This window comes from Mus musculus, chromosome 4 (assembly GCF_000001635.26).
Source record: "Mus musculus strain C57BL/6J chromosome 4, GRCm38.p6 C57BL/6J".
Taxonomy (NCBI): Eukaryota; Metazoa; Chordata; class Mammalia; order Rodentia; family Muridae; genus Mus; species Mus musculus.
Window position 1 is genome coordinate 58357409 of NC_000070.6, and position 21026 is coordinate 58378434.

Sequence of the window (21026 nt, forward strand, 5' to 3'; positions counted from 1 at the left end):
ATTTGGGTGGCCATGAGGAGCAAGTTCATGGCCAGTTCAGTACCAGACAAGCATTCCACATCTGAGCCACGTCCTCAATGCTGGATGTGTTTGGTTATGGTCTCACTAAGTAGCTCAGGATGGCCTCAAACGTTTTGGCTTTGGTTCTGGAATTCTGAGATCGCAGATGTGTGCCACCATGCACTGGCTCAGAGTGATTGTCTGTTCAGTCCTGCACATTGACATCAGCTGGAAAGCTTAAAACAGTGTGGCTGCCTGGGTCCCCCACATACACATCCTGGTGTGTTTGGTGTGGTGTGCAATCAGGATTTGAGATTCCTTTTAACTTTTTTAAAATTGACACATAAAATTGGACATATCTGAGGAGTATTGTACCATGTTTTAATATCCTGCGGAATATTCAAATTCAGATAAGCCTGTCTCCTAGGTACCTACTTATCACTTCTTTGAGGTAAAAAGACTCCAAATCCTTTCTCCCAAGCTATCTGTACTATACAATACTCTCCTTTGAGTGTCTTAAGGTTTTCATTGCTGTGAAGAGACACCATGACCACAGCCATTCTTACAAAGGGAACATTTAAACTGGGGCTGGCTTACAGTTTCAGAGGTTTTGTTCATTATCATCGTGGTGGGGAAAAGGTGATATGCAGGCTGATGTGGTGCTGAAGAAGGAGCTGAGAGTTCTACCACTGGCAGCAGGAGGAGACTGTGTACCATACTGGGCATAGCTTGAGTGTAGAAGACCACAAAACCTACCCCCACAGTGACACACTTCCTCCAACCCACTTCAATAAGGCCACACCTCCTAATATACCACTCTCTATGGGCCAAGCATTCAAACACATCAGACCACGGAGGCCATTTCCATTCATACCACCACAGTTGGGTTTTATTGTTGTTGCTTCAGGATACCCTATTTTCAGTATAATACTTGCAACATTAAACCAAATGATTTTAAAAGGGTCATCAGAAGAGCCAGAAAAACAGCTCAAAGGGTAAATCCTGATGGATCAATCCCTGGGACCCACAGGAAGAAGGAGAGAAATAGCTCCTACAAGTTGAAATACTGAGCAACACAAACTAGCCACAGATACTAATTTCCTAGTCTTTGGAAAACAATTTTATGAGATTTTTGATAGATTTGAGAAAATTAGCTCCAAATGTTGTCAAGGGATTGCTTTTTCTGCATGTAGGTGGGTTCTGTCTATGCTCTCTGAGTTAAAAGCAAGCAGTCATCTCTGTTATCGTAATCTAGCAACGTGTCCTTATTACACACAGCAACTTGTGCTCTATGGAATATAGTGAGTCCTCAAATAGTCCTTGCTTTATGGTTTTTTTAAAGATCTTTTTACATTTAGTGTGTGTGTGTGTGTGTGTGTGTGTGTGTGTGTGTGTGTGTGTGTGTGTGTTCACATGCATCCACAGGTCAGAGGACAAATTATGAGAGTCAGTTCTACTATATGAGTCCTGGGAATCAAACTCAGTGCACCAGGCTCAACTGTGAACATCTGACCCACTGAGCCATCTTGATGGTCCTGCTTTTTGATTTCTTAATAAATTCCAAAAATCATTTCTAGTTCACAAGGGGGGTGCATTAGAGCGGTTTTTTTTAAAAATCCTTCTTTATCTTTGTCTTATCATCTTCTTGCTCAAACATGGGAACTAGGGTTTCAGTAGTTTCTGGGTTTGTTTTACTTTGCTGAAGTGAAATATCTCCTTGAACACGTCATGACTGTAAGATATTTACATTACTCTGTGCTGAGCATACTGTTGGTCTCTTCTGTGGGATGTCACATACCTTCCAGGCACAGTCAGCAGGGAACATGCCCTCTGTTTCAAAACCTTTGAAGAAGAGAAGTGCAGTCTGGCTTATTCTGGTCATGGAGAACTACACTCCATCCATTTTCTTGTCCCTTCCAACTTTCTCATCACTCAAGAACCTGGGGAGTGAATGACCGTGTGCCAAATCCTGACAAACCGATTAGTATGGTGGGTATACAGTCTCTCCTAAGCCCCCCACGGCCCTATAAGAGTGTGTGCCATGACCATGCTCCACTCCACATCCTAGTCAATGTGAGAAACAGGTCAACTGGCTTGTCCCACATGACCTGTCTAGTGTTGGGGAAAGCCAATATTCAAGCCCCAGTTTGTCTGATTAGGGCTACATCACCAAAGTCTAATTTTTACATCGTTTTAGCTTACGCTTCTCTATTACCTTCTTTTAAAAAAAATAAGTATTTATTCACTTTACAGCCCAGTATCAGCCCTTCCTCTCCTCCCAGTACCTCCTCACAAAAGTTCTCCCCCCATTCCACCTTTTCCCTCTTTAAGTGTCCCTCTGAGTGTCGCTCCCCCCTCCACGCACAAGTCGCTGCAGGACGAGGTGGATCCTCTCCCACTGAGGGCAGACAAGGTGGACAATTTAGGGGAATGGCATTCGCAGGTAGGCGAACAGGCAGCAGACTCAGAGATATCCCCTGCTTCTGTTGTTGGGGGACCCGCGTGAAGACCAAGCTGCTTATCTGCTACATATGTGCAGAGGGTTTAGGTCCAGCCTGTGCTAGCTCTTTGGCTGGTGGTTCAGTCTCTGGGAGCCCCTAAGGTCCAGGTCAGTTAACACTGTCCTCTTCATGTCCATCAATCCTTCTCTCAATTCTTCTCTAAGACCCCCCGCAGCTCCATCTAATGCTTGAGTGTGAGTCTTTGCATGTCTTTCCACTGGCTGCTGGATGGAGCCTCTCAGAGGACAGTTATGCTGGGTTCCTGTCTGCAAGCATAACTGAGTATAATTAATAGTATCAGGGCTCTTGCCCATGGAATGGGTCTCAATTTGGGGCAGTCTTGGTTGGCCATTCCTTTAGTCTCTGCTCTTTGTCACTGCACATCTTGTAGGCAAGAAACATTTTGGGTTGAAGACATTTGTCTATGTTCATAGCAGCTTTATTTGTAATAGCCAGAAACTGGAAACAATGTAGATGTCTCTCAACTGGAGAATGGATACAGAAAATGTGCTACATCTACATAATGGAATACTATTCAGCTACTAAAAACAAGGGCATCATGAATTTCTTAGGCAAATGTATAGAACTAGAAAATATGATCCTGAACAAGGTAACCCAGATTCAAAAGGACATGCATAGCATGTATTCACTTATAAGTGGATATTAGCCATAAAGTACAGGATAACCACACTATAATCAACAGACCCTTAGAGCCCAAATAACCAGGAGGGCCCAAGGGAGGATGCTTGAATCTTTCTCAGAAGGGGAAACAAAATAGATATGAGAGGTCTATGGAAGGAAAGAACTGGGTGGTAGAGGGGATGGGGAGGGAAGTGAGGCAGGGGAAATTATATATATATATATATATATATATATATATATATATATATATATATATATATATATATATATAGAGAGAGAGAGAGAGAGAGAGAGAGAGAGAGAGAGAGAGAGAGCAAGGGAGAGAGAAGGGGGATTGGCAGTGGGAGAGCAATCTCTAGGACTTACCAGAGACCTGGGATGGGGAGAGGCCCCAGAAGATCTATTGGGGTGACTCTAGCTGAGACTCCTGGCCGTGGGGGATATGGACCCTGAAGTGGCCACCTCCTGTACCCAGGCAGGACTCCCAGTGAAGGGATATTATCTTCTTTTTAAATTTCCAAGACATCACATGTAAAGCTTGCCTGATTGTTGTAACAGATTCATTCTAAAAGAGATGCCCATCGCTTCTCCCATGGTTAGGAGGGATTCTGCAGAAGCTCCTGTAGATAAAAATGTTTCTATTTTTCCATCATCCAGATAACTTGACAAGCTTTTAATCGCCATTTAGATCAATGTATAATTTGCTTCTAAAATTCAGATTCCATAATAGTTAGCTACTATTTGGGGGCATAAATGAAGTGAGAGAAGGAGGGAAGAGGGAAGGGAGGGAAGGAGGGAGGGTTTGTAATGAATTAATATTTTAATCATTTGAAATGCTGATTTGGATCCATCTTGCAGAGATGGGAAAGCTAGAAATGCAGATTTGGAAGCAATTGACTCTCTTCTGCCGTGTCTCTGCAGGCTTTCCCAACTAAAATTCATTCCATTAACTGTGAGAACGTTCTGCCCATGTTGAACTAAACTTGGTCATTATAGCTCTAATAGCTGGTTTTAGTTTAGTTTAGTTTTTGTTGTTGTTGTTGTTGTTGTTGGCTTTTGTTTGTTTGTTTGTTTGTTTGTTTTTGGTTTGGTTTTTCCCATTCCTCTTGTTCACCCTTTGTAGCACAGACTTTAAAACTATCTGGAGATGCATGTCCCATCTCCTTGTAGTTTCTTCCTCTTTATATTAAACATCCCCAATTCCCAACTTTTTCTGTGAGGTGAGTTCCAAGGCCCTTGCCTTCCTGTTCACCCTACACTGGCAGTAGGGGGCATGGAGGATGTTCAGAACTGAGTGCAGTAGACAGATCGTGATATATGAAGACCTAGAATGCAGCCATTCGCTGGGATGAAGGCTCCTTCTTGCATTAATGTGGAGTAAACCCATGACGCCTGCCTAACTGCCTCTCTCTGTGGGCTTGGGGAGGTGGCTCAGATAGTAGAGGGCTAGTTGTGCAAGCCCAACGATGTGAGTTCAATCCCTAGCACATTCGTAAAAGGGAAGAGTGATGGCCTTCACTCTTAACCCTAGTGCTGGAGAGGCAGAGATGGGGGGTCCTAGGTAGGACTCAGTTTTTACTTATTTTGAGCTAGTTCTTCTGCTGTTCTACAAAAGTCAGATTCTAGCTTTTCCTTCACACTCTCACTCTGCCCACCACAGAGCCTTTAGAACCCCCAGTGAGAGAGCCTCAGAACAAGTTGACCATCTTGTCCTTTGTTTCCCTGGTGCTATTGAAGAATGACTATCTCTCTTAATTCTTCTATAGAGAGTTAGACAAAGGTTCCAGTCATGTCATCATTATCTATTTAGGTTTAGAAACACCATATTATTATTATTATTATTATTATTATTATTATTATTATTATTATTATCATTATCATCATCATCATTATTATTTTGAAGTCTCTTTCAGATTCATGTGGTCTTTAGTTAAGAGATGTTTTGTGTATTTTCTCAAAGCAGGTCTTGAAAGAGAATCCTTGAGGGGGTGAATATCATCCAATAGTCTATCTTACCTCAATCACTGAGGTAAAATAGCAAAATACGAAGACCTCGGGTAACGCTGCAAGTCTCTAGCTAGCCTGTAGAAGTAACTACACCTTTTCTAGCTCTTAGTTTGGAAAGTAAAATAGTTTCATATGTCTGGACTTTTGTCTTTGTAATTTGTTTGTTTGTTTGTTTGTTTGATTTTGTTTTCTGTCAAGACTGAAGCTTTTAGATTTTCTCTTTACCAGTGTGTGTGTGGGGGGTGGGGTGGGGAGGGCTTCTACCCAATGGTGTACATCTTTCTGATACCTTAGGAGGTCATAACAGGAGCTTGTGATAAGCCATGCTGGGAATGATGTCATGGAGGTCTGGGTTGCAACTGAGACATCTTCCTCATGCACAAAGCTGACTAACTGCGGCACTAAAAACCCTCCTGTGGTTTTTCCATTTGCTTTGGTGCAAAGGTCAGATAACTCTGATTGGCATGTGAGACCTTCTTGTGACCCCAAGCTGAGATCTGCCTTAACGGTAGGTATTCCAGCTGCAGCAATGAAACCCTCAGGTGAGCCTTTGGAGAAGCACAAAGCAGCTTGGTTCCGACCCAGGACATACGATTTCTTCTTTGTAAAACACATCCTGGCTGTCCAGGATTAAGACATAGGCATATTTGGTGTCAAGTGAGGACCATACATGGGGTTGCAGTAGATTAGCTTCAGATATTGCTATCTTCTCATTGAAACCCTACATGGCAGAAGGGGAGGCCTCTGAGATCTCTTTGATAAAGGCATGAATCCTATATGGCTTTTCAAGAAATACAAATGCTTGAATGATAGCAGCTTTCTACCAGTGTTGTCTCTTTGTTATTTATGTCTAATTTAAATTTACATTAGAAGATGCATGCATGCCTAAACCATACTGTTACTGCCCCTACGTGTTCTTGTGTATCCCATTACTACTTTCATAACATCCTCTTTCATTTTGTTGCTAGCAATCTGCTTATCGACCGGTTCCTCCTCAACAATTTAGTTCATAAAACTCCTGATTTCTAAAAACCATTAACAATAATCAATATGCTAGTGTAAGGATGAATGATCATTTGGCGATTGGAGGAAAAAGATAGGGTTATAAAATTTATTAAAGAAAATTAAGGATAAAAAGGAAATTTAATGGTAATCCGGTTGGGTCATTTGGCTCCAGAGAGGTGATTGACACGGCTCAGGAGAAACCCAGAGCGACTTGTTCTTATGAGCAACAATCAGAGAATCATAACAGAACTACCCAGAAAGGAAGAAATGTTTGAATCCACACAGCAGAACTACTGATCAAACAGTGTAAATCCTTTCATTAAAAAAAAAAAAAGAATCTTACAGAGTGATCATAAAATTTTTTTAGGAACCCATCATTAAAATCTACTTAATAATAATTTGATGTATGTTTGTGTGTATGTGGGTGGTTTGTGTATATGTGTGCACATGTGTAAGGGTAGGTGCACCTGTGCATGCATATGTGGAGACCAGATAGATGTTGATACCCTCCTGTATCACTAACCATCTTATTTTTTGGAGGCAGTGACTCACCCATTGGTTAGATAGGCCAGCCCGGGAGCTCTGGAACCCAGCTGTCTGTGTCCATGGCCAGTGTTGGGCTTACAAACACATGCTATCATGCTTTGCTCTCCACTTGGGCTCTAGATACCCTTATTTTTAGGTATCAAAGGCTTTATCCAGAGAGGCAATTTTCTGATATTTTTTGGAAAAAAAAATTACTCATCTACTTCCTAATTATGCCATATCAACTTCACAAATTATACTATTTTACATATTATATACATTATGAATAGCTTTGTAATACCCAGATATAAGAATAGATAATAATCTATATCTTTAAACAGTGATTCCTACTGCATTTAGAATGGGAAGTTTAGCTGAGTCTTTCAAACCTTCCTTTGGATTGTAGAAGCTTGGGGTGACTGTGGACCAGTGTTAGAACCCGGGAAGTTGAAGCCCACCACTGCTGTGTTTTGGTAAGGCAAGCTGTCACTAATCCCATGCAGATGTTTATTGCTGTATTGAGTATCTTCCTGCCCCATACGTCTTTCTAAGTCACTGCAATGACCGTGGTTGACCTCTAGATTTCAAAAACACTTGCTTGGCCAATGGTAGCCAGGGGTACTTGCTATGTCCACTCCTAGACTAAAAGTCATACATAAACACCCCTATAACCTGTACTTTCCTGAATGTTGTATCTCAAATGGCCCTGGGCACTTTCTGTATTAAAGGTTTTCTTTTGTTCCATTGGAAGTGCTGAGCTGTCCCCATTCCAAACTAAGAAGGCAGACTCTGGCACTATTTACAACCGTCACTTTAAAAAGTGCCAGTTTCAAAATATCATTGGCTCCTGTTGGAATATGGATTTTCCTTTTATGTTTTTTGATTTTTATATTAATTAATATCTTCCTGATTGTGAAACCTGTATCCTCTTCCTGTGCTGGGGTCTGTCAGCAACTGTTCACTTAGACACTTCTAAAGTTCTGTCAGTTCCTCCATTGGGGGCCCTGTGGTCCATTCAATAGCTGACTGTGAGCATCCACTTCTGTGTTTGCTAAAGTTCTGTCAGATAATTGGAGTGTGCCTTTTCCTTTTGTGATATTTTCTGGGTTGCCTACTAGCACTGTAGATTCCTTAATAGGTGAAAATAATGTTTGCTAGATGGGACATGTTGTGATAACTAGAATTTTACCTCTCCCAAGTCTCACAGAGTATGTTTGTCATTACACAATGGTTTTTAAAAGAAATTTCTTGCTTATGGTTCTACTCATGTATATTTTTCAATTCAAGTTCGGTAACTACCGTGTTCCTATCATTTTCTCTAAGATTTTCGAATTATGTAATTGCATAATTATGTACTATTTTGTCTTTATTGATCTGTGAGTCTCTTGAGATAACCCTCTTCTTTCTTAATTGCTGCGTTCATGGCTTTTTGTTGTCTTTTCCAATTAAAATTCCACTCATCAAACCATGTTCTAAATATTTGAAAGACTAGAAATTTTACTCTTCTCTGTCATTTGTGGTATGTGTGGTCTCCCTTGGCAACCTCTGCTTGCATATGGATTCCATCGTGTCCCTGGTTCCGTTTGTTCTCAAAAGTTACTGTTATTTGTCTAAAGTCTCACATTCTGTCCATCTTCTTCCTTGTGTCTAACAGAAGAAGATAAAACCACGAGTTTATCAATGAATACAACTTTAGACAAATTTCACACATGCCATTAAGACTTCTGTTTTCTGACCTATAACAGTGACTACTTATAATATTTTTAACCAGAAGAGTTACAGATCTTTCTTTTTCTTCATAGTCCTGTTGAATTTTATCTAATCTCTCACTGTATTCATTTTTGGTGAGAGAACAGAGTTTTATGATTTATGGTTTTGAAAGTAGTTGAGGAGTTTCTCTGTGGCCTGGCCTTAGCCACTCTGTTCATGATTCCCAGATATTTGAAAAAATAATCTCTCCTTTTAAGCTGCAAAGTTGATTCTTAGATGTCAAGACTCTTTTTGGTCATGTGCTAAATATCTTGTGTCCATGTTTCTGTCTTTATTCACTGCACACAGAAGAGTCAAGGTATGTGCGCTGAGGTTGTTTAAATATCTCTACCTTGCTTGGAAGCTGCAAGCAGATCAGCAGAAGGGCACCTTCTGATTTCTAGCACAAAGGAAGAGTTCACTTGATTTTTAATCTCCTTGGCCTCTTACAGGGGAGTCTGATGAGAGTTTATGGTTTAGGTGAATTGTTTTCTGCTCCATTATGTTCCTATGATTTAATTTTTCATCTTCATCATTTTTTATTATTTATAAACCTACTACACACACACACACACACACACACACACGCGCGCGCGCGCGCCCACACTCATTTCAAATGTTCTCATCTTCACCTGCAGTCTCTGCATGAAAACATTTTTAGTTATTTTTAGTGTATAATTTTCTGAGCACTGTCAGTCATACACAGAAGACAAGGAGCCTAAGCCTGGGGTTTGCCTTTCTTTAGGAAAGCATATTTCTCCTCTGGATCTCCCCTTCCTTGCAAATGAACCTTATTGGATTATTAATGCTACACTTTATACATAGATAACAGAGCCTGGTACGCTCTAGAGAAGCTGACACCCTAGCACATTCTTAAGGCCGTGGTAGCGAGGGCTTCCCTACAAAAACTGATTTCCAATGGTTCTGAAGTAAGCACGAAGAATTTTTGTTTGCTTGCAGCATTCCCGTCAATAACGTCCTCCAGGCCGAGCGCGGACATTCCAAACCTGCCTGCCTCCACCTCTTCCTTTGCCGTCTCGCCTGCGTACTCCATGACCGTCATCATCTCCATCGTGTCCAGCTTTGCCCTGTTTGCTCTTCTCACCATCGCTACTCTCTATTGCTGCCGAAGGAGGAAAGAATGGAAAAATAAGAAAAGGTGAGGATTGCAGCCCCATCCGCGTACTCACTTTTGGAATTGGGGTTGAGAAGTGTCTATCACACAATTGTCTCGCTGATGTCTGTACCATGGCTTTACAAGTAGACACCCTAGTTTGAATTTTAAAAAGATCACATGTTCCAAAGTCAGTTTTATAGGAGATAGAACTTAAATCATCATTTGGATGGAAAAGGCTAGTCCTTTATCCTGTCTTCTCCTGCTGCTGCTGCTGCTGATACGGATGGTGACAAAATCTACTGATCGAAGACAGAACAACATACTTTCTTATTCTCAAGCCCAAGAGCCTCTAGCCATCTTAGCTCTAAGTATTTCTGAGTATCTTTAAGGACCTAGGTCTAAGTGCAGAGGTCATTGTTGATCTTGCCTCTCTCACCCGCAGAGAGTCGACCGCGGTGACCCTCACCACGTTGCCTTCCGAGCTCCTGCTGGATAGGCTCCATCCCAACCCCATGTACCAGAGGATGCCACTCCTTCTGAATCCTAAGTTGCTCAGCCTGGAGTATCCGAGGAATAACATTGAGTATGTCCGAGACATCGGAGAGGGGGCGTTTGGAAGAGTCTTCCAAGCAAGGTAAAGTTAACCATGGGGGGTGGGGGGATCTCTGCTAGAATTTACGGTGTTTGGAAAGTTACCAGATTATTAGACTTGCTTACTATAGATACAAATTATTATCAAGTTATTTAATTCTTTACATCATGTGTTTGTATTGAATACTGTTTTGTAAGCTTTTATTTTTTATTTTACCTGTATTGGGTTTTTTTGGTTTTTTGTTTGTTTGTTTGTTTGTTTTTGCCTGCATCTACGTCTGTGATGTGGGTGCAGTGCCCTCAGAGGCGAGAAGAGGGCGGTGAATCTCCTGAGACTGGAGGTACTTACAGATGCGTGTAAACCACTCTGAGGTCCCTGGAAAAGCAGTGTTCTAAGCCTTCTCTCTACCTCCACAGGCTTTATTGTAAATTTTAATGTTCCCCCTTCCACTAGAAAGTAGCATGTCTAGAAAAAAAATGTAGTTTGCTGAATATAAATATAAAATTTATAGAAAATCTCATGAGTAGTTTATTAGAAATTACTAATAATCCAATCATCATTTCTTTCTAGAAAATAATTTTCATGTTTTAACCATTATTTCTTACATTGCTCTTATAATAATCCGTATTTACTTCTTTTTTTCTCTCTCTCTCATCATTTTCTGCTTCATTTAAAGTTTTCTTTGAATTATATTATAGTCAATCATTGCCCATTTTGTTTGAAATGGGATAAAATACCTACTCTGTGTGGGCACAAATCCACAGACGCATAGCTGGGCAACCGGATATGGGCTTGGATTTAATCACCAGTGGTCACTCTCATCCTTGAGCAGATGTCATCCTACTTCCACTTAAAGTAGCCTTGATATTGAGATTACATTTAAAGTGAAATTTCACACACTTACTGTGCAATTGGCAAGATACAACCTTACACTGTGTTGGGGGAAGACAGACAAGCAGTCAGCCATAGTCTCCAAGCTCAGGAATTTGGATTCAGGCTAACCAGTAGGAGGTTACAATGCAATTGTCTCTCTCTCTCTCTCTCTCTCTCTCTCTCTCTCTCTCTCTCTCTCTCTCTGTGTGTGTGTGTGTGTGTGTGTGTGTGTGTGTGTGTGTTCTCTAGCTGTTAGTAATTGTCAAACATAGCCTGTATTAAGAATAACTAGTGAATTTCTTATTTGCATCAAGAAACGTAAGCATGACTTACTGTTATTGTCTTGCTTTGCTTTATGACTCTGGAAAAGGCTGAATATGTATGAGGTATATAGATGTGAGGTAAACATATTCATAGGGGTTAAGACACCCCCATCTCTGGTCTGTCCATCAGGGCCCCTGGCTTGCTGCCTTATGAACCTTTCACTATGGTGGCCGTGAAGATGCTTAAGGAAGAGGCCTCTGCAGACATGCAAGCGGACTTTCAGAGGGAGGCGGCCCTCATGGCAGAGTTTGACAACCCCAACATTGTGAAACTCTTAGGTATGGAAACATAACAGAGGATGGTTTGCTCCTCAGCCAAGAGGGTTTCTGAACTTCTCGTTTTTGTCTCTTATGTATTTATCCTTTGCCTTTACTCTCTGGTCAGTGCGATATGTCTCTTCCTCTCCTACTTTAGCCTTTTCCCCTACTTCCCAAAATTCCTTCTACCCCAGATTCCAGGACTCTCTGTGTTTCACAGATATCCACTCTGATTCTGTCACTTCCAATTTTCTATCTTTGTTGCCTCTTTTCTGGTTCAACTTTATTTTTCAAGTGTCTCCATATGAAGACAATTCCCTTGACACTAATTCACCATCATAAAATTTACTAAGGCGTCTTCTATAGATAGATAGATAGATAGATAGATAGATAGATAGATAGATAGATAGATTCACTTGTCCATTTTATTTTTTAACTAGAATACCACAATTTAAATAATATTTTATTCATTTTTGTCTTCCCATTTTATCACAGATTCATAAATTTAACACATATTGATTGAATAGTTTATACATTTACACAGAAATAAGCAAAACTTTCAAAATTCCTGGCCTTGTGGAGCTTACATTCTTTCTGGGAGACAGCAGGAGTGAGCATGTATAAATGTGGCTTACATTCCTCCTGGTTTTGGTTTTAAAACTCAAAGCAAAGGAAAGGTTTCTGGAATGTGAGCTAGTCACTTTGATGACTGCAGTGGACCTGTGACATCTGTGTAGAGGCAGAGGTGACAGGATGGCAGTGGAGATGACTGAGGAGTGAGATGCACCTGAACACGCCCCATGGCAAGCTTATCCAGTGCTTAGAGAATACAAGATGGCGCTGGGAAGAGGGTACCCTGTGCATGAAGTGTCCATGGAGCCAACATGAGGGCCTGAGTTTGGATCTCAGCACCCATGTAAAGGCCTTGCACGGTAACGCATGCCTGTAAGTGCCAACACTGGGAGGGTTGAAGTCCCTGGGCCTTGAAGTCAGCCAGCCTAGTGACACTGGTGAGCTTCAGGATCGGGGAGAGACTCTGTCTCAAAAAAATAAGGTGGGGAGCAATTAAGATAGACACTAGACATCGTTGTCCATACTCCACACTCATACATGTACACATGTGCCTGCACACACATATATCCTTACACACAACATTAACATATACATATACAGAGACAGAGACAGAGACAGAGAAGGAGGAGCAGGAAGAAGAAGGAGGAGGAGAAAGGAGAAGAAGAAGAAATGGAAAAGTGATGGGGCTTGCTTGAGAGTTATGTAAGACTAGATCAGCTAGTAAATGCAGTGGGGAGATTGGAGGATCTTACTAGTCCTTCATACAAGGAACCAAAATGACCATGAATGGGAGAATTAGTCTTCCTCAGGGAAGAGCTCACCAAGTCTTTTCCAGCACTAGCTGGTCAGCCCTGAAAACATTCATACAAGTAACATTGTACAGACTGACCAGGTTGTATTTAGATATACATTTGTATTCTATACATGGACATATATGTATGTAATAACAATGAAAACAGAGACCATGAAAGAAAGTAAGAAGGGGAAATTATATAATTATAGTATAATCTCAAAAATTAAGGAAAAAACCCTGGCTTTTAAAATGGGAATCAGTATAAAGTCTGAGCCATGAAGTGCCAAGCCATAGCATGAAGTGATTGACAGTCCTCCCACCCCTACCCCCCCGGAAAGTCTATGTCTGGATTGTTGAAGGGGATGGTGGAAACAAAGAGATGGGGAGTGTTGTCTTTCCATGTGCAGAAGGACGTTGGTACAGGAGTGGTGGCAAGGTAGTGAGAAGGGACTGGGGTCGGTGTGGAGTTGAGAGGTGGAGCCAAATAATCCCCAGAGAGAGCAGATGGGAGCTGTGACACAAGAAAGAGTGGCGAGGAGAAGACAAGCCATGTTTTGGCTGAACTTCGGAGTGAGGATAGTGAAAGGACATTCCTTCAAGAGTCGTGAGCTAGAACTTTCCGGAAGAGTTGAAAACACAGTGGGTAAGCCAGCTCCCTTCTACTGCATTAATCTAAACCTCCCATTCACCACTGATGGGGCTCAGAGAATATAACAACAGAGCTTAAAAGAGACAGGTAGCATGTTTCTTTTTAAAACTTTTGTTTAACTTGAAAGCTCTTGGCAATGATCCACAATGAGAGCCAAACTGAGACACTATTGTGTTGCAAAAGAATTTGAACTGTTCCCTCAACTGTTGATACATTCGTATGTGTGTCTGCAACTTTACAATATCCCTGGTCCCCTGGGCTGATACCAACTCAAGCCAGGTACAGTGAGTACACTGACTTGCAGTTACTGCTTACTGTGTTTCTACATCACTGGTAAGATTGTCTCTCAAATTTATTACCCAACAAGAACTAGGATTGACTCATAGTGTCTGTAATCCCAGTGCTTGGAGGTAGAAGAAGGATCAGGACTTCAAAGACACAATTGCCCCCAAGTAGATTTGAGGACAACCATGAGACTCTGTCTCTCTCTCTCTCTCTCTCTCTCTCTCTCTCTCTCTCTCTCTCTCTGCTCCCATCTCTCTCTGTCTGTCTCTGTCTCTCTGTCTGTCTCTGTCTCTGTCTTACAAACACACACACACAAACACACACACACACACACACACACACACCATTTTCTCTTGCAAGAAATATGTTGTCTCAGGCTTTTAATATAAGAATTATTTCAAATCAAATTTAACTAGTGTAACAACATCAATGCCATCTAATAATACAGGTAAATGATTACTGACAAGACCAGAAAAGAGACTGTAAGAGGCACTGGGAAGTGTGACCAACTCTTGATTTCCTCTTTAATGTATATACTGTCTGCTAAAATCCTTTGAATTACAAACGTAACTTTAAAAGTCCCTATTCCTTATTTCTCTTCTTTCTTGCAAACTGAGACTTCTAATTTTTCCCTGAAAAAAATTAAAATGTGTGTGGTTAATGTCTCCATCCCAATGTGCCCCGGCAATGAAAACACGACCCAGTTAATATGATTACATGCTGTTTCTCCAGACCAGGAGCTTCTGCTCCACTCTTCTTCATCTTTGTCTTCCTCCTCCTCTGCATCCTCTCCTTCTTCCATTTTCTCCTTCTTCTCTCCCACCTTCTGCTCCACCTTCCCTTTTATGTGCCCAATCATCAGCTCTCCTTAATTTTACAAATTAAGGTGGGAAACAGGTTTACAGGAAATCACTGACTGCTGACTCATTCCTTGTTAACAGCCACTGCAAGAGAATGGAATTAACATCAAATATAACTAGCCCCAGGGCTATCCACAACATAAATCTAACCGTCTATTTTTACTGTGATGTGAAATTGGGCCTATCAGTTTTCATGGTATAAGCTCATTTTTTCATATATAGTTTTCTCATATATAGAAACATGTTAAGGTTTTTCAAATGCCTTCCTGACACTTATGTGTGAAACTCTGTGTATATAAGCATTACTTTCTTTAGAGAATGAACATCAGTGATAATAATCTAAATTTCAGACACCACCTAAGAATGTCCTCTAAGATCCTTGGATTGTTCTAATTGTTCTTCCTCAGTGTGGTAGATCTTCCTCGTTCTCACTGTTCGAACCATTGCCTCACACATTCCCAGCAAGTACCCATTCCTGAATCTACTTGCCGTGTGTTACTGTACATCTGCTCTCCAGATACCTGGCTAGTCTGAGTGATTCAAACAATCAGGGGGCATGTTCTCTCTATTCCAAGAGATAAAATGTTGGGGAACATCGCTAATACAATGAATGAGCATGAAGTCAAGTGGTATTAAATGTGGGAAGGTAACAGAGGGAAAAGTTAAGAATCGAAGAATCAGGAAAGAAAAGGAATACACGGACTCTTACTAGATAACGGGATGTTTAAGTAAAGACGTGGGAGTCAGAGTATGACTAACACCATCCATAATAAGTGAGACACCATCCTTTCTAGTCTGGTCCTTTGAGTTTTGGAGTGTTCTTTCCTCGTGGAAGGACTCGGTCTAACTATGATAATGTTTTAACCGCAGGTGTGTGTGCCGTTGGGAAGCCGATGTGTCTGCTCTTTGAATATATGGCCTATGGTGACCTCAATGAGTTCCTCCGAAGTATGTCCCCGCACACTGTTTGCAGCCTCAGCCACAGTGACCTGTCCACGAGGGCTCGGGTGTCTAGCCCTGGTCCTCCACCACTGTCCTGTGCAGAACAGCTCTGCATTGCCAGGCAGGTGGCAGCTGGCATGGCCTACCTTTCAGAGCGCAAGTTTGTCCACCGGGACTTAGCTACCAGGAACTGCCTGGTTGGGGAGACCATGGTGGTGAAAATTGCAGACTTTGGCCTCTCCAGGAACATCTATTCCGCAGACTACTACAAAGCTGATGGAAATGACGCCATCCCTATCCGCTGGATGCCGCCCGAGTCTATCTTCTACAACCGCTACACCACTGAGTCGGATGTATGGGCCTATGGTGTGGTCCTCTGGGAGATCTTCTCCTATGGGCTGCAGCCCTACTATGGAATGGCCCACGAGGAGGTCATTTACTATGTGAGAGATGGCAACATCCTCGCCTGCCCTGAGAACTGCCCCTTGGAACTGTACAACCTCATGCGCCTGTGTTGGAGCAAGCTGCCTGCTGATAGACCCAGCTTCTGCAGTATCCACAGGATCCTGCAGCGCATGTGCGAGAGAGCAGAGGGAACGGTGGGTGTCTAAAGTTGACCATTCTCAAACAACACCCAGGAGGCTCTTTTCAGACTGTGAGCTGGAGGAACCCTACCGCAGAGGCCGTGTAAGACCAGATAGGAGGAGTTTAACTCAGACATCACGTGCCAGTTGATTGTTTGCCAGGAGAAACAGATGGTGAATATCCCACAGGGTTAAAGAGTCACATCAAAATAGGTTGGAGATACAGGCTAGGAAAGAGGACAGCAGGTAGCTCCTCTCCCTCACAGGGACCGTTTCTAATATATATTGCATAATAAGAACATCCCGGTTACGTTCCTACATAATCTCTCAGAGCGAGACTGCAGTGCTTAGGTTGAATCCAAAACTGGATGGGCAACTTCATTTTTAACAGAAGACATCCTGCCCATTGCAAAAGCAATGTGTCTTTGTGTATATTTAGGTAAAGGACTGAAAACTAAAGATAGGAATCCCTTCTTCCACCAGTCAAGACACGTGGCAGGGTCTTGCTGTTGTTTAGTTCTTCCTTGCACAGAATATGTAACGTTGTATTTGCATTCTGGAATTGAGTATCTATTTTACTGATAGACTTTTGAAGAATAAAAAGTGGAAAGCCTGCAGGCTCTGTGCTGACTGCAATTCCTGGCTCCGTTTCCTGGCTGTCCTCTAGAGGTCCTTCCTTGGTGTGCACACATCATGGATGTGACTCACCTCATTCCTCCTGTTGGTTTGGGTTTTTTTTTTTTTCCTAGAAAAAAAATATTTCATAACGTATCAGTTAGTCTACTTCTTTCTTTGAGAACTGTATTGGCACATCTTCATTAAAATATGTTACAAATACTTTTTTTTTTTTTACTTCTGTCAAGTATCACCTTTTCCTTCTGTCAGCTCTTGAATTTGCTGTACAGTAATTCTGATGCCACAGACCACTAACTATTGTAAAGCATGAGGTGTAATGTTGGATTGCAAGGAGCTCTGTGGCTCCATGCTATTTCACAAGGAATGTTTTTGTGCATTCTGATGTGCTATCTATACAAGGCATTTTTGATTGATTGGTCATACGATTAGCAGTGTGCGGCTTCGTAGCTTCTGCACAGTGAATCCTGGACTCAGGTCCCCCAGTGCATAAATTTCTCAGTGAAGACCTCCCCATACACATAAGGACTCTATGGACATGATTTATAATCCCTATGTGGTTTTGAGCCTACACTGTATGCCTTATTTCCCTAAGGGTTTTCAATGACTAGGAAGAAAGCCAATTCTAGTATTAACAATTTAAGTCCATCTAAACATCCAATAGATGGCATGGTTGTCTCAGCATGAGTTCTAATTGCATTTTTAGTTAAAATCATTAAATTATTTCCTCAGTGATTTTATAATCACTAAGTATTAGACCATTAGCTCGTTACAGTTTGCTATAATATAATAACATAGGTCCAGTGTCATTTTCTTCTCTGAACAAATATTTTTCACACTGTGGACTCGCTATAGCAACATAAAAGGAGATGCATGTTACCAAATGCAGCACAGTATCAGTAAGTCACAAGTAAGTCTATGTCAGTGCCCAGATGCCAAACACAGCAAGAATACCAGGTCATTTTGCACATGATTCTCAAACGCATTCCCTAGTATGTATCGGAACCGAGCAGGAAAAAAAAAATCAGCTTTCCATCACTTCATAGCTTATTATTAATCTGTTAATGTCATTAGTCTAAAAGTTAACATAAATTCTGAATAATATCAACTTTACAGATATCCCATACGTTAATTGATCTTAGACTTTGAATGTGTGAGGTTCTCCTAATATTTATCATCATAAACAGTATTTTGATCACCCACATTTGTACACATCTCTAAATATCTCTAAAGAAGGAGATGTATGGACCACAAGGCATGCACAATATTAAAACTTTTGTTATGGGGGCAGAGAGATGGCTCAGTGGTTAAAAGCACATACTGCTCTCGCTAGGACTGGAGTTTGACTCTCACCACCCATCTGACAGCCACCTGTAATATCAGGTCCCAGGGGATCCAACGTTCCTGGCCTCCAAGGGCACCTGCAAGGGCACCTGCACTCATGTGCACATACCCATACACAGATACACATACACACATGCATCATTAAAATAATAAAAATAAAACTTTTGTTACATTGTCATAGTCTCTCAGTCTCTAGAAATGTTTCCATAGTTCCGTAGACCATGATAACTTGTAAAATTAAGCACTTGCTATGATAGAAAATGAATACTCTTGTATCAGTTTTGTGTGGGTATGTGTATATGCACACACACACACACACACACAGAGAGACTCACACATGATGCACAGTGTCATAATGCACATGGAGAGATCAGAGGACAACCTCTAGTGTTGGTTTTTGTCTTCTATCTTGTTTGAGACAGTCTCTTGTTTTTGTTGCTGTGTGTGCTAGCCTAGCTGACTTCAGAGTGCCTGGGCATTCTCCTGTCTCCTCCTCCATGTTGCTGTAGAAGCTTGGAGACTATTTACAGCATCAGGCTTGATGTGGGTTCTGGAGACCTGAACTTGGGTCTTCACCCTTGTGTGGCAACAAGTTAACCCACCCAATATTCTCTGTCTTAGATAAAAAAGAGAATGCCATTTTTATTTTATTTTTTTAAATCACGTGTGAAATTGAGCTAGGCATGGCAGCACAAGCCTTTCGTCTCAACACTTGACAGCCTAGCCAGGAAAGAGCACAAATTCCAGGCTAGCTATGATGGTACACTTAGCAAAACTCAGCAAAAGTGAAAATTGATGTTTTCTTTTTCTTAGAGCATTTATAATTTTATTTAAGTAGTTACTTACATTCTAATTGTATTCATTTTAGAATTGAAATATAAGGTTTATTTTATAAAAACTGTATTAGACTTCTGTTATACTTTAAATAAAAGAGAAAATAGATATATATTTTACCTTAAATGTTGCTTTCTTCTTGTAAATGTAGTAATTTCTTGTGAAAAGAAAAAAATCACAAGCAAAGTACATTAATGGCATACACTTCACAATAATAATAAACCATTGTAAGGATGAAGAAACACCGGCTACTGCTTATTAATTTTAATATAGAAAAATATTCTTTCACCATTTATCAATGCGTAGATAGGGGAGGTAGACATATAATAGAAGATAGATGATAGATAGATAGATAGATAGATAGATAGATAGATAGATAGATAGATAGATAGATGCATACAGTTACAGAGTTAGGTGTATAAATGATAAATGAAAGCTATATAGATAGGTCAGCAGATGATTGATAGATGATAGATACACAGACAGACAGGAAATAAATTAAAGCTAAACAGACAGAATGATTCTGCTAAACAGGTTTGAACTGCATCCTTATTATCTAATATGGTCTATATCAACCCTAACGTATTCGATATAATACGATTCATGTACAAATTACTTGTAATGATTGCATAGTATTTATGAATTTATCAGTTTCATAATATAGTAATCCATTGTTGGAATTAGGCTTGTATCTATTTTTCATAATAAAATATAATCTTTCATAATCTTTGTTGCTAGATATCGTGAGCATTTTTCTTAAGTAATTTCTTTAGATATCACTCCTAGAAGTGGAATTTCTAGATTAAAGGGTACTTGTACTTTAATGATTTTGAACATATTACACCTCTTGATTAATTTACTAATGCATCTATCTTCCAGACAGATGGCAGAGCCCATTTCTTTTGGCCTCACCAATACTAAGTGCATTAGCATTGTGACCACTGACCACATGGTCGCCTAGAATACTTCATGCAGCTTGCACTTACATCATTTGAATACTGTTTATGTTAAATATCTCTCAGTGTTTGGGGGACAGCTATGATTTGTGAGATACTAATATTTTTCTGTTGAGTGTATCACTTGCTCATTGCTTCATGAAAGCACTTTATAAAGCATTAAATTTTTTCTTACATATTTGAAAAATTGCTATCATGTTAAAATATATACACTAGATTTCTGTGTTGTTGTTATCAGTTCTTATTCATTGGAAAATGATGCTGAATTTTTACACATTCAAATGACTATTTTTCCCTAGTTGATATGTTAATAATGTACAACTGTATAAATTGACTTCCTAATATTGAAACAACCTTGTATTCTGAGAATAAACTCTCTTTGGATTTCAATCTTACATTTGACTTCTGATCCATTAAAATCTTGCACCAACATTTCTAAGTAGAAAATCCATCACCTTCTTCTCCGCTACAGTTTTATCTGCATAGACAGATAATTTCATAAACATATTTTTCTATATGATATTGGCTTATGCTATGGCTTGGCTGTGGTTTGGATGTGTCCCACAGAGGATCATTTTCTAGAAGCTTGGTCCTGGGGTGACATTGCTGAGAAGTAATGGAACCGTTACAGCGCCCGGGTTGGGGTGGTGTCTAGCCTTTGTGACTAAGGCATTGCAGACTCCACCCTCAGAAGAGATGAGAGCTGCTATCTTACTTAGGCTGAGATACTCCTTCCTCATCAGAGTTGCTTGCTTTGGGATGAGGTCACTTCTGTATATGTCCTCCCATGGGCTCCAGTTTTCTTTGAATTGTTGTTTGGACCCTCCAGCCACCAAAATTATAAGCCAAATAAAGGACTCGGCCTCTGGAGTTTGATTATAGCAAAAGGAAATAGAGTATTATGTAAATGTAAAAGGCCCTTAGACCTTAGGTGCCCCCAGGACCTTTGCACATGACAGAAGTACCATTCCATCCATAAAA

The 21026-nt window shown here is 40.7% G+C and overlaps 1 protein-coding gene across 7 annotated transcripts in view; it reads left to right on the plus strand.

Annotated features, from left to right (window-relative positions):
- Musk (muscle, skeletal, receptor tyrosine kinase) overlaps positions 1-20440 on the plus strand; it is a 92120-nt gene extending 71680 nt beyond the window's left edge. For 5 of the 7 annotated variants that reach the window (NM_001037127.2, NM_001037128.1, NM_001037129.1 and 2 more), the window contains 4 exons: positions 9390-9588; positions 9989-10180; positions 11465-11613; positions 15623-16895. In NM_001037127.2, coding sequence (NP_001032204.2) covers positions 9390-9588; positions 9989-10180; positions 11465-11613; positions 15623-16305 — 1223 coding nt within the window. In that variant the 3' untranslated portion in view covers positions 16306-16895. Of the gene's footprint in view, positions 1-9389; positions 9589-9988; positions 10181-11464; positions 11614-15622 lie in introns of all 7 variants that reach the window. The other 2 variants (XM_006537659.3, XM_006537661.3) reach the window with 1 other exon arrangement.
- Positions 20441-21026: the final 586 nt, after the last annotated feature.